General features: G+C 38.0%; 1 protein-coding gene across 5 annotated transcripts in view; it reads left to right on the forward strand.

Annotated features, from left to right (window-relative positions):
• The window catches only part of LOC116828374 (chemokine-like protein TAFA-5), a 659974-nt gene extending 651355 nt beyond the window's left edge, over positions 1–8619 (forward strand). For 4 of the 5 annotated variants that reach the window (XR_012655736.1, XR_012655730.1, XR_012655733.1 and 1 more), the window contains one exon: positions 5109–8619. Coding sequence is in view for 1 of the 5 variants with exons in the window: in XM_075065014.1 (XP_074921115.1) it covers positions 5109–5117 (9 nt within the window). In the remaining 4 variants the exon portion in view is untranslated. Of the gene's footprint in view, positions 1–3715; positions 3809–5108 lie in introns of all 5 variants that reach the window. The other variant, XR_012655738.1, reaches the window with a different exon arrangement.
• The last annotated feature ends 4811 nt before the right edge of the window (positions 8620–13430 follow it).

Here is a 13430-nt window from a genome sequence, read left to right on the forward strand (position 1 = left end):
ATCTTGTTACTTTAGGTAAGAAATGCACAATACATTTCCAACCTCTATAGATAACTCATTTTCCTTGAATATCTGTCTTTGCTATCAAGAATGAAGCATTAACTTTTCTTAGTTTTATACTTCACTTAGTCATGCATTTCCCCCCACTCTTCCCTCCTCCCCATGGAAGTATGTAAGAAGAATCAAGTTCAGTGTGTTAAAATTGCTTTAATAATACGGAAATGGTTAAACCATCTAAGAACTATAATAACACTTTTGTCACTATGTGAATGGTTAGGTTTGGTCTTTCCTATACTGTAAATAATGTTTTAAAAGACAGTCAGGAAAAAGGCTGCTAACTTATTAACTACTTTCTCTCTGACATGCCATGGGACATACTGTAGATGAGAGTTGTCATAGTTCATGGCAATTGCATGCTTTATTTCCCCTGAAGTGGTACACAAGGGCACCCACTCTCAGCTTACAGCTCCCCAACAGTTGCCTCTTTTGGTTGGAGACATGTGTCTCTTTCTCTTTTGACTGGCGTATTTCCAGGCTGGACAGTTGCCTTTCCTTCGTTGTGTCATTCCCAGCACAGACAGGTTGCCCTAGGACACCTGCTTGCTTTCTCTTCAGGGACGAATAACAGTGTAATTGCTACAGATATAAATTACCACACATCTCTTTCTAAGCAAGCCTACAAGCATTACGGAGAAAACATATTAATAACAATAAAAGAACTTGTACACATGCTAATAAGCTTACCAGAGTCCATCCCAATACTTACATGGGCTCTGACAAATGCACTCTTTTAATACCCAACCCTAGGGGCATCGTCGTGGTTACAGGTTCATCAGAGCTTCAGCACAGAACAAGCACAGAGTCTTATGAGGCCCCAGCACACAACTTCTTCCAATCCTTCCCTAAGGATTGGGGCCCTCTGTGGACCAGGGGTCCTGTCTATTTGCTGGAACAGGAAGAAGCCCCTGGGGCAGATTAACCCCAGTCTTTTATCAAAAGTATTTTCTTTCTCTGATGCTCTCTGAAGAATCCAGTCTGAACTGTGCATTTCTCCCGGGGGGAGGGGGGTGACTTCAAAGGGTTGATAATGGAAGAAGTACATTAGCATCCCTCCTCCTTTCTAGAGAAGGTACATACAATGCCACAACAACATGTACATACATGTGTTTTTAATTCAATGTATGTCAAAAATATCAATGCTAAGTCAGTAAGATTTAACTTATCTCACTAAAGCTTATCTTAATTCCATAAGGTTTGCTTACAGGATACTGTCTGTTTGCCACATGATTTGGATGTAGCTACATATAAACACACAGAGCTTAGATACAGTACAATGGTGGTTAGATTCAATTAACAAATGATAGACATTTGTCAGTTCAATGTATCTGATTGACAAGTTCAAGGGTTCCCCAAATTATGATCTTCTTACTGTAAGTAGTATAGAGGCAAATGTGCTTGGCCATTTTTTAAAAATAGCCTCTAATTTTGAGCCCACTGGAATGTCAGTTACTTGCAAGTGCAGATGATGTCTGATCCAAAGCCCATTAAAACTATCTAAAAACTTCCTTTAATGTCAATGGAAAAATTCCCATTAACTTCAGTTGCTTTGGGATCAGGCTGTAGGTATCTAAATATTATTAGATAATTGCCCCCTCAGTTGACTGCAGAGACAAAATGTGGTCCCTTTATATCTTAAGGAGTTTACATACATGCATATGCACATAAATACATAGTTATGTAATACAATAAAAAACCCATTGTGAAGCACACTGCTTCAATAATCTGTGGGGAGGTATCTTTCGGGACAACCTGCTAGTATTAGCTAAAACCAAAATGTAAGGCAGGGTGGAGTAAGGACTCATAGTAGAGGATTTTGTAAATAACAGTGCTAACAGTAGGATAAGATCACGTTGAACATAGCGTAAGAAAAGGTGTAAAATTTAGGGATTCCCTAGTGATGGGGAAGAGTTGAGACAATTCTTGTCAAATCCATTCACCCACTTGCATTTTACAATTTAAATCAAGGATGGTGAGTGATCTGGCAGAGAAGTATTTACAAAGCACAGGAACGAGGGATCAGCCCTTGTGAGGAGTGTAAATACTGCGGCAGCTCTGCCTCAACTGCGGAGGGACTTTGGAGACTCTGCAGGAGGCTGAGATGTAACAGAACCTCTTTTCTGCAGACAGGAAGACTAGTCAGAGGAGGGGAGACAACCTTCCCATATTCCCTTCACTTTACATTCTACATATTGATGGGGAGTGGGATCCTTCTGTCTAGTGGGCCGCTGGGTGATGTTTTGTCAATAGTTGGCTGGGAAGTATGCTGCTAATGCAGGTTATAATAATTTTATCAATATCCTAAGCGTTGGGTGCAAATATTTCCAGTATGCCATTCAGAAAATGCAATCTCTGCAGCAACACAGACAAACTATACTAGGGAAAGGAACAACAGAAAGGTAAGGTTATCCCTGCCAGCACTCTTTGGCTGAAGTGTATCAAGCAAAGCAAAATAGTCTATTTTAGGACTTAAAACCTACTTTGTGAAAACCTGGGGTGAATTCTTGTTCCATTTAAGTCAATGCAAAATTCGCGCTGACTTTACCAGGGTCAGGATTTCATTGCGCATTCCTAACTTGGATCTGGGAACACATAAGCAGATCCAGGGTTGAAGCTTGGGCCAGGGAATTGGAGCCCAGGATTTTATTACTTCAGCTGCAAGGTTTCAGATTAGAAAACCAAAAACATTCTCTACTGCTAGAAGCTTTTACAATCTTTGTTACTTAGTTTATAACTTGTATTGCAATCTCTGTCAAACTAATCAGTAGCTGTGTGAGGAATTGAAGATAAGTCAGGTGGGCATTCTGAACAACTTTAGAGTATCTCTTTTTTCCTTTAAATTAATTTTCCAACACCAGGGGTCTGGTTGCAGGATTGAGCTACCAGGGTATATGGTATAAGAATTCCATTTATTCCAGTCATTCAGGGGCCTACTTTTTTCTCTTTATTAATGTGTATGGGTGATTATTTGTAAAGCATGAAGAATGAAGAGAAGGGAGGATAGCATGGAGATGCAATCTCTCTTCTCCTCCTTCTGCTCTCTCCATCCTGTCAACTTACTGTCTCCACCGCACCCTAGCAATTTACAATGGAGTATCCTTCCCGCTCCTCTCATTTTATTTCTTAAAGCATTGATACCATATTCACACAGCAAATCTGAATGTTCAAAGTGGAGGCAGGGATAGCAAGGCAGGAGACTTTTAAATCCATGAAATAACAAAGAAGTAGGTTTCTACAAAGGAGTGTGGTTGGATCTGAATCTTTCTCCACACTGGGACACACAGTATGGAAGATCAGTATGAAAAAGTGAACATGCCAATCTATCAGCAGTTTATGCTGTTGCTTTTAATTTTGGGTCATTCCAGTATAATTCATAAAACCCTGAGCAAGGTCAGCCTTATTCTTCACAGAATAGTATCTTACTTTCAACTAATAAGTCAGAGAGCTCTAGCTTCATGTGCCATCCTGCATAAAAAATATTCCTAGACTGCAGAATTTTGTACTGATGCTAAATCTTTGCAATGGGAGGAAGGAAGGAACGTAAATGGGAAACAAAACATTTAACTGAAGCAGAACTTTAACATAATTTTTTCTTGCTGAATGTATATATAAAACAAGAGAATATACCTCAATAATCATCCAGGTTTTTTGCCTTCAGCCTATCTGAGGCCATGTGGTTTGGAGATCTGATCACTAGTCCGAAAAGAAAAGGCTGTTTTCAAGATTTCTGGGGTGTTTTTTCCTGGAAAAGGTGAGAGGATAAAAGCAGAAATCTGTGAAATACACGTTATGCCTTATAGGGCAAATATATACACAGAGAGAGAGAGAGAGAGAAATGTTTCAAGTTGTTGCTAAACTGATTTGGAGGCAGGTATTTCTTTCATTTACCTCTCCAAGGGATAGGTTAAAAAAATAAATCTAAATTTCATACACGACTTGAACCAAGGAAATTGGATTTTCTTATTTATTTTGCTCGTTCACATACACTTTTACTATTTTCTGGAGTTATGTTTGGTATTTCTATCCAAAATGAGAATTTTAACTATTGAGAAATGTCCGGAAACAAAGAAAGTAGTGTTTGAACAGTCAAACAGCATTTTGTAGTACTCATATTTCCTTAATACACCTCAAAACATTTTTCTCTGAACAATGCCTGTGTAATTTAGAAACAATTTATAAACTGATACTTTTTGGTAAGTTTGTCCAACAGGTTTCTTGTCATAGAAATACTTCATTTCTTTATCTTTTGTGTTTATGCTGTCTTTCATTGTTCTCATTTTATCTTTTGTGTGCACTATTTTGTTCTGTTGTTTCTCTTGCAAGCTACTATCTTCTTTCCTTTCATTTTACAATGGTTTCTAATCCATTTTTCTTTCTTGAGGTTCATGAGGCAATGGGTTTTGCAATTTCATTTTTTATACCTCTATAATTAAAACAAGTTTCTAACTACATTGATCATAAATATACTTTTGTTTTAATTTGTACTTGTAATGGCATCACTAGAGGGCAGTATTGAATAAATTAGTGTGCTGAACAATGCTATGAGAAATTAGCAGAAAAGCCCTTAGTAGAAAAATACTTGCATTTTTTTATTAAATATAAATACTTTTGGTTTGTAGTTTTTATCACATTCCCATTTGTACAGGATAGAATGAATCATAAACTTCATAATAAAGTATTTATTGGATCATTTTATATGTAACTTAATACAAAAGGAAGAGCAGTCTGTAAAATTATTAGAAAAATGGATGGGCAGGGGGCTTAGTAGACAGTAACAGTTAAGCTGTTGTGAGCTGTGAATTCATAACATTGTCATAGAACTTTAATCTTTAACTAGACATCATGGTTAAAATTTCATACAGCATATAAAATATATACATTATCTCAGTATTCTTTCCCAGAGAAAATGTTTTCAGTAACAAATAAATATTTTCCAATTCATTAACTTGTTCCCTGGAATATATAGTACAGTATATTTTGAAATAATGGCAGCAAAGATAACCAAAAGCGTGGAGTAAGATGTTGACTCATTTGTTCTTATTGATTTACAGGTCTCCTGACAAATGCAGCAGCAAAGAATTCTCGTATGAGTGGTCTAGGTTCTGTGTGAGCTACTTACCTTAGTCAAGTTTCACTGCTGTGGATCATCATCCATTATATGTCATCAATTCAACTGTCTGTTTCTCTATATCTCATAAAAGACAGCATAATTCCTCTACATTATGAGCTAAAAGTCTGTTCTACCATTCTAAGGAGCACTGGACTAAGGAATATAGATATAAGAGATATGCTTGGGCATTAGCAATACAAAAAGTTCATGGTTAACGTTTCATCTGCGTTATACACCACTGCTGGACTCGATGTTACCTACATGTTTTGATCTGAAGAGTCTACTGCACTGAAGAGTATTCATCCCAATCAGCCTTAGAGAAGACTGTTTTGTCTATGGGAGGACACTGAGGTGCAAAAGAGAATCTCTTCTTGTGCCCTGGACTGTCTGAATTGCTTTTATTTTCTTATTCTTTCAGTATATACAATAGACCAAAGAGCAAAATCTATTTTAAAGTGGACACAATCTTACTGTTAAGAGAGCTATCTGGGTTAAATTGTAGGGTCGTCTCCACAAAGACATGATTTCAACTCTCACAAAGCTGAGATGTTCCTGTACAGCAGAAGTCTTTATGGAACACTGCAGTAAAAACTAAACTAGAAAATTACTCTTGAAAACCACATTATAAACAATGAAATGGAGCATGGAGAGAAAACGGCATATGTTTGAAAAACTACAAACTGTCTACATGGCACCTTTATTCCTCTGTACTTAGATTGACTTTCTCGTACTAAAATCATTTTCAGTTTTAACCAGTTAAACATGCCTCTTCTACAGTTCCATTTTTTGATAGTTAAAATTGGATAATACAGTATTTGCAAAGAGCATGTTTGGTCATCTGTGGCCTATGTCTCATCTGATACACCATTTAGCACCAGAAAGCAAATTAAAGAAAAAAAAAGTAACACTTGTTTGAAAGAGATCATTAAATGTATTTTGAAAAGCCTAAAGTTATATATTTAACAGTTTTTATATGTTGTATATTTGTAGAAAATCCTATTTAACAATTAACGTGATAACTCTGACGGTCATGACAAATGGTTCAGAGTTAAGTTGTGTTTTATTACTTCAGTTGTCTCTGAAGTGACAGGTGTCATTTGCTTTCTTCCATTAGGACATTCTGGATGTAAAGCATGACAAGAGAGGACTCTGTAGAAAAAGCAAAGAATAATGATGTTTCTATTACATAAATGCATTCAACCATTGCACTGTTGGAAGGCATTTTTTTTTGTCTTTATGTACTGGTAAAAATAGAGTGTAAAATATTTTAATCATGGCTTTCCATACCGAGGTTTTTTTTTCTCTCTCTCTCTCTTTCTCTCTCCTTCTCCTCACCCTCCTCTACATAATACAGTATAAAGGTCAATTTGCGGCCTGTTCCTTGACCCAGATTCAATGTTTTACTTGATCGTTAAAAAACCCACTTTTTTGGCATTATCAGGTAGTGAAAAGTTAATGCAAAGACAGCATAAAAAAGAGGAGAAATAAAGATAAAAAGATCCCTCACTCCCTATAACTGTACCTTTCTATATATGTCTGGTACATATTGATATGATGAAATCAACAAATGAGCTTAACTTCTTCCTGGCAAATGTATTCCAGTTTTAACTATTTCTCCAAGTTTCCACTGTAGTATACTACCTAATACTCCAATTAACTTTTAGTACTATGCTAGTTCTATGCTACTAAAGAAAAATATATAGAGACTGTTCAAGCAACCATAGATAAAAAAATTACAAAAACAAAAGGTTATTTTTCTTTTGTAAGGCCTGTTCAACTATTCAGGCTTATTTAATACACAGGTTGCAGAAACCATGAATTATAGGTGACTGTGTCTTTTGAGTAAAATATATAAGAATTTCTTATTTAATCTTAAGGTTTTCGACCAGTATCAAAGTAGCAATTCAATGCCAGTCACTTGAAGTGTTATGAACTGACTGCACTATAAATGACCAACGTCTGGTTTAAAATGTCATGCAATAAACAATGGTAAATACATTTACTGTACTACTAGAACTCAAGAGCCAGATCCCTCATTCCACCAATTTTCTGTTTTGTTTCAGTTTATTTTTAAAGAAGTGTAGTAGCCTTATTTAGTAAACACAGAAAAACTAAAGATGTTACGTTTTTGTTGCTTTACAGTATTCAGTTTTGTGTTGGTTCAGCTAAATTATGGAAATAAAGAAAATCCTTTTATAAGTGAGACTTTTGTTCCCTGATCATGATGTCACACAGAGAATTTCAGTAGAGGGCGCTTGCGGGTAGGGGAACAGGGAAGTAGATTCTCACAATGAAATAGGTGAAAATGTTCAGTATTGGAAATTGAAATAATACCCTACATTTGTAAAATTGTTAACAGTTTGGGGCACTGACATTTTTGGGTGCACAGTCTGAGACAAGCACCAAGTACCCATTCTCTGGAAATTAGGCCCCTTTTACATGTCTCAGATTGGACACGCAAAATCAGTAGTCACTTTTGAAAATTTCATCTAATATCTCTATGTTTTCATTACTTTGAATGCTCAACAAAAGAGAAATATGTCCTTGTTTTTAAGATCTGCTCAGAAGCAACATAGCACAAAAAGTTTAGATTATTGGTCAGAGACAAGTGTACATTCTAGCTAGAAATGGGGATGAGCCTAGTTTGTGTGACAGAAGTCTCAAATCACTTCAAAAGAGAACTTTTCAGAATGTACATTTTCAAATGAATGAAATATACTGACTGTTTTTGTAAATATAAATTAGTGTCCTCAATGCTATGCTGAAACCTTTATCTTTCAGTGACGTTACACTTTTACAATGTTGTGGGCTTCAAACCTTATGGAACTTGATTTCACAAAGAATTTTGACTGGTTTATGTGGGTATTTTATGTGCCTCTTCCACAAAGAAATTTAAAGCTTAGTAGAGGCATATCTGATTTGAATGCTGTTAAATATCCTCCTTTTCTCAGTTTTCAAATGGGTAACTTTCCAAAACACACAGAAAGGATGATAAAATATGAAAAGAGTAGAGTTAGAGAAAAAGGTCACCCCACAGTCTAACAAAAACAAAAATACAGAAAAATACAGAAGACTTTTCGTATAATTTTCAGAAAAGCTGCTGGTATAGCTTTCTGTCAGCCCGTGCAGGGACAGATCAAACTAATGCTTCAAACAACTGAGATTTCACAAGACTATTATTGAAGTAAATATTAACACACTGTAGCAATCCACATAGCAATTTCTCTGATTTCATAATTACATTTCTAACTTGCTCTTTTATTGTGAACAAATCTTTTTCTTTTTCTTACTGTATAGGTTTTATGCACACAATGTTCTTTGGTCAGCTGCTTGTTTACTGAAAGTGTACCCACATGTTTTTGTGTAAATATTTAATCCTCACGTTTTCTATGTAATATGGCCTAATAATCATCGTCTTGAGTATTAATTAGAGTTCCATAAGAAAATAAAGAATGCCGTACCATGGCTGAAGAATTGTACAAGCAGCATTAGCTATGTCTGAACCAAAAGGGAATAAATGAGTTGGCTTAAAGGATAAACACAGCTCTGATAGTCTAAACTAATGAACAGGTAGACAGAACAAGCGCATTACAAAATTGGATACCGATACCTAGGAAGGGAAGACAGAAGCATTTGCAACTAAAATTCAAGGAGAAAAATAGAAAAACACTTGAGGTCAAGAACATAATTCCTCCCTCCAATACAAATAATATCAGAAAGAGAATATTTGGGGCTAGCTGAAAGGATATTCTTAAATGTCTGTATGTCACAAATGCAAAGAAAGTTCCATTAAAAAGTGGGCAGAGGTAGACTTGAAGGTATGAGCATAAATATTCCCACACACCATTTAAGGGAGGAACTGAAATTTGGCAGGGAAATAGAAGTCATTGGCCTTTGTGATTAAGCATTTTAGCCTTTGTGATGAAGGGAAAGGTTGAATCAGTCAGATGTACAATAGCTTTCTCCATTAGAAAAGTTTGGAATGGACCTTTGTAAAATTAGGTACAATTGCCTGGAAATTGCAAGAAAAAGCCCCAATTCCTGCAGTGTAGTCCAAAACACAACAAGTGTAGCCAAGGGAGGATTCCTGCATGCTGGGGAATCCTCAGGAGGTGCAGAGTTCCTGTAGCATCACCCTCGCTCCTAAACACTGATATTGGGAGCATGGGAAATAGCTTATACCTGCTAGCACCTAAAGGGCCTTTGGCAACCAATAAAAATTAGAGCAGTCTTCAGGCTGCTCTGATTTATGCAGTGGACCGTGTTGGCATCCAGGTGGCCTCAGGATTGAGTCAGTGCAAAGGTGATTTATAGTCACCTTTTCACCCTCCCTTGCAGATTGATGCTGAAACGTACTTGACTATACCAAGGCATGGTATTAAATAATGGCAGTAAGCTGATCGTAGGAATATGGAAAAGATTGCTTATAGGAAAAAATAATTACAGATGAAGATGACAGCAAAAATCATAGAAGTTAATTAAAAGAGATGAGTTAGTAGTACGTGCATATGATGATGGATATAACTCGGGCATTACTTTTGTTGGCATGTTACATGAATGTGTCTTTACATAAGGCCTCATTTTTAGAGGATTGACACCAGAGGAACACAGACATCGCCATATCAGATCAGATGAGTGGTCCATCTAGTCCATCATCCTGCAGATAAAAGGTGACCAAGTATGGAATAACCCGTCCAAGTTTCTTCTGAATTTCAATCAGTTAGAACTTGACTTATGCACTGAAGCAGAATGGGGGGGAGGGAGCTTTATTCCTTACACATTTTTATTCTGCCTGATATAACTGTTGGTGTTATGATTATCCATACAATCTTATTATCCATTTTTTTTGTTTGTTTTTCATTCTGCTAAATTCAAAGCCTTAATGATAAATTGGGTCAATGAATTCCACAGGTTAAATTTGCTTTGTGTAAAAAAGGAGGCATGCCTCCTAAAGATTCATGAAACAATCCAGGCCAAGTCATGGACACAAAAAGGGGACAATTCTGACTGTTTAGGGGGAAACATTACAGCATTGGAGATAAGAATGTGAGTGTAAATCTAAACTGAAGAGACTTTAGGGATTGTCTTCACTGCATTGTTAGCTTGAGCCACAATTCAAGTGTTAGCCCTAACTAGATTTCTGTGCACACACACTCATCTCTGGATCGAGTTAAGTGGTCCTAGCTTTAAGCTTGAACTGGCTGGCCTGACAGACGGGGCAGGTTGAAGCACTAATGCTCCAAATGCTCAAACTAGTAATGCAGGGAGGATGCAGCAGCCTCAGTAACAACTGCTAATCCAATCTCTCTGTGTTGCTTCACTGTTGTTTTGCAATGTTGTCACACTCACTAAAGCTAGGCTAACTCAAAAGCAGTAACTCGGGTGTACTAACTCAAGCTTCACTGAGCAGTGAAGACAAGCCCTTAGGCCAATTAGATTTCCCATTGGAATTATTAAAAGAAGAACAAAAGAGTCAGGAAAACAATAGCAGGGATTCACCATTTCAGCGAGCTAATTTTCGATGTCTAAGTGCTAGGGGAGCGAAAAAGAATAAAAACACAAAAGGCAAACAGAAAGTGAAAAGGATGGTATTTGATCTGCCTTCTGTACTGCTGCTAATAAGGTATATTTGTCTTGTGATTCATGTGTATAAGCTCCATGAAACTTGACAGCCATGAGGTGAGCGATAAAGTCTCATCATGGACAAAAAACTAGTTAACGATAGAAAATAAGTAAAAATAAATGGCCAATACTCACCAGAGATAGAGATTAATGAGGGGCTGCTTTGGGGGTGGATCAACACAAGGGCCCTTGCTGTTCAATATATTGTGATACAGCATGGCCAGAGGGCAGCAGGAGAGTGTTAGCAAGGAGCCTTATTCCCTGCAAGGGGAAGAAGGTTTGCTATAGATTAACTAGAGCACCTGAAGCCAATTAGAGCACCAGCAGTCAGTCATGTGATAAAAAAACCCTGCTTCAGTCTGACAGTGTGGGAGTTGGAGCAGAGAGCGTTTTGAAGGAGTTGGAACAGAGAACAGTTTTGAAGAGAGAAAAAAGGAAAGTTTGGAGGAGTGCTGTGGAGAGCTGAGAAATCCAAAAAAGCCCTAGGTAAGGGGCAACTGGCTTATGTAGAAGAAGGACTAGAAGTCCCTTCACAAGCTGAAGGGCAGGAGAGGGAAGTACCCCAGGGGAAGGAACCGCTAGTTCAAGTGGTTCACCACAAACCTCAGGGCCCCTGGGTTGGGACCTGGAGAAGAGGGTGGGCCCAGGTCCCTCCCACTCCACTCCCCTCCTCAAGGACACTAGTGGGGTAATTAAAATACCGATTCAGAGGCAAGCAATGGGGCCCTGAACCTTCCCCAAAGAAAAGAAAGCATGAGACCCAGCATAACAGTACCGCAATTTGCCACACTATGTATTAACATCCTGGATGAGTGGATAACCACTGAGATTGCGTAGTTTGCTGCCACTATTAAATTATATAGGTTAGTTAAAACTAGGGATGAGTGTGAGGAACTGCAGAGGGGAAACTGTAACACAATGGCAAGTGAAATTGACTACAAACAAGTGCAAGGTGGTGGAATGCAAGGAACAATTCAAACTGCCTGTTTATTCAACTGGGTTCTCAGCTACTTGTAACCTCAAGGCATCATTATGGACTTCTCAGTGAATGTGCTTGCCCACTTTGTGGGTCAACCAGGTAAATAAGATGTTAAGCATTTTTAAGAAGAGAATAGTGACTAATATGATATTAGGACCACAGTGTATTAATCAAAGCCTTCACCTTAATGTATGTTCAGCTCTGTAGCAACATACTTAGCACAAATAAAAATATGTTTGATCTTTTCCAGCAGAGCCCTTACTATGTTCCTACTCTACGGGGACTGGTGCATTAAGGATAGAAACTGGCTGTACTATTTGTTCAGTTCTGCTCTTGGAAATGTTGTGCACTTTGATATTTATGTTGTCAAGCTGACTGTTGCACAAGCATGGTCACTGCACCTACACTGAAGCATCTGTACCAGGGTTCCTATGCACTCATAAGGAGTCGCCAGCTGGCCTCAGGTAGGCCAAGGGGAGGAGCAATGAGATCCATATTTATGTGAATCCGATGGCATCAACTTGTGCAACTGGCTTGGAGGGATTGCAGCTACATAGACTTGAAAAAGCAGATGGTTAGGTGAAGCGTGAAGGGAAGATAACATAAGACTATTTCATTTCCCCAGTCCCTCAGCATTTTGCCCACATAGAGCCTGATCACTTTGGCTCTATGCAACTGGATCAGATTTCACCCATAGTGAAACACATCCATGTGTCAGAAGGCAGCACTGTGCCAAAAGGAGCCATATGAATGAACAAGGGAATGTAAAGTGTAACCAAACAAGAAAATGCATATAAGAAATATTAAAAGACCAGGTTCAAAGAAATATGAATGCAAACAAGGTAAGAAAAACAAAAGTAGAAAGTGAAATGGAGTAAAAGAAATAAAGGTAAATGATAAAAAATGTATTCAACACTGGAAGGCATCTTATAAGCCATTATGAGATGAGACACTGTACTACTGAGAGTTTAATGACAGACAAATGTTTTATTTTTGGTTTTGGTCATTTGAGATTAACACTTGAGTTGTGAAAGTGCTCAGAAATGACTGATAGTAGCTTTTAAGGCCCTGATCTGAGAATGGGTTTAAGCTATGCCAAAAAGAAGGTATAGTGATAGTTTGCACAAATTCATAGATTTCAAAGCTGGAAGGGACCATTATGATCATCTAATCTAATCTTCTGTATACACAGATCATAGAACTTCCCCCAAAAAATTTCTAGAGGAAGTCTTTTAGAAAAAAAACTTTTTTAAAAATTGCCAGTGATGGAGAATCTACCATGACGATGATTTGGTCTAATACAGGGATCGGCAACCTTTGGCACGTGACCCATCAGAGAAATCTGCTGGTGGGCTGGGACTGTTTGTTTTCCTGCAGTGTCCGCTGGTTCAGCTGATTGCAGCTCCCACTGGCCACAGTTCGCCATTGCAGAACAATGGGGACTGTAGGAAGCAGCAGCCAGCACATCCCTCGACCCACACTGCTTCCCACAGCTCCCATTGGCCTGGAACGGCGAACTGCAGGTAAACAAACCGTCCCATATCACCAGCGGATTTCCCTGATGGGCTGTGTGGCAAAGGTTGCCAGTCCCAGTTCTAATAGTTAATTACCCTTGGTGTTAAGAATTGATGTTTTATCTCCAGTGTGAATTTGAGTATCTTC

Source organism: Chelonoidis abingdonii, chromosome 1 (genome assembly GCF_003597395.2).
Source record: "Chelonoidis abingdonii isolate Lonesome George chromosome 1, CheloAbing_2.0, whole genome shotgun sequence".
Classification (NCBI taxonomy): Eukaryota; Metazoa; Chordata; order Testudines; family Testudinidae; genus Chelonoidis; species Chelonoidis abingdonii.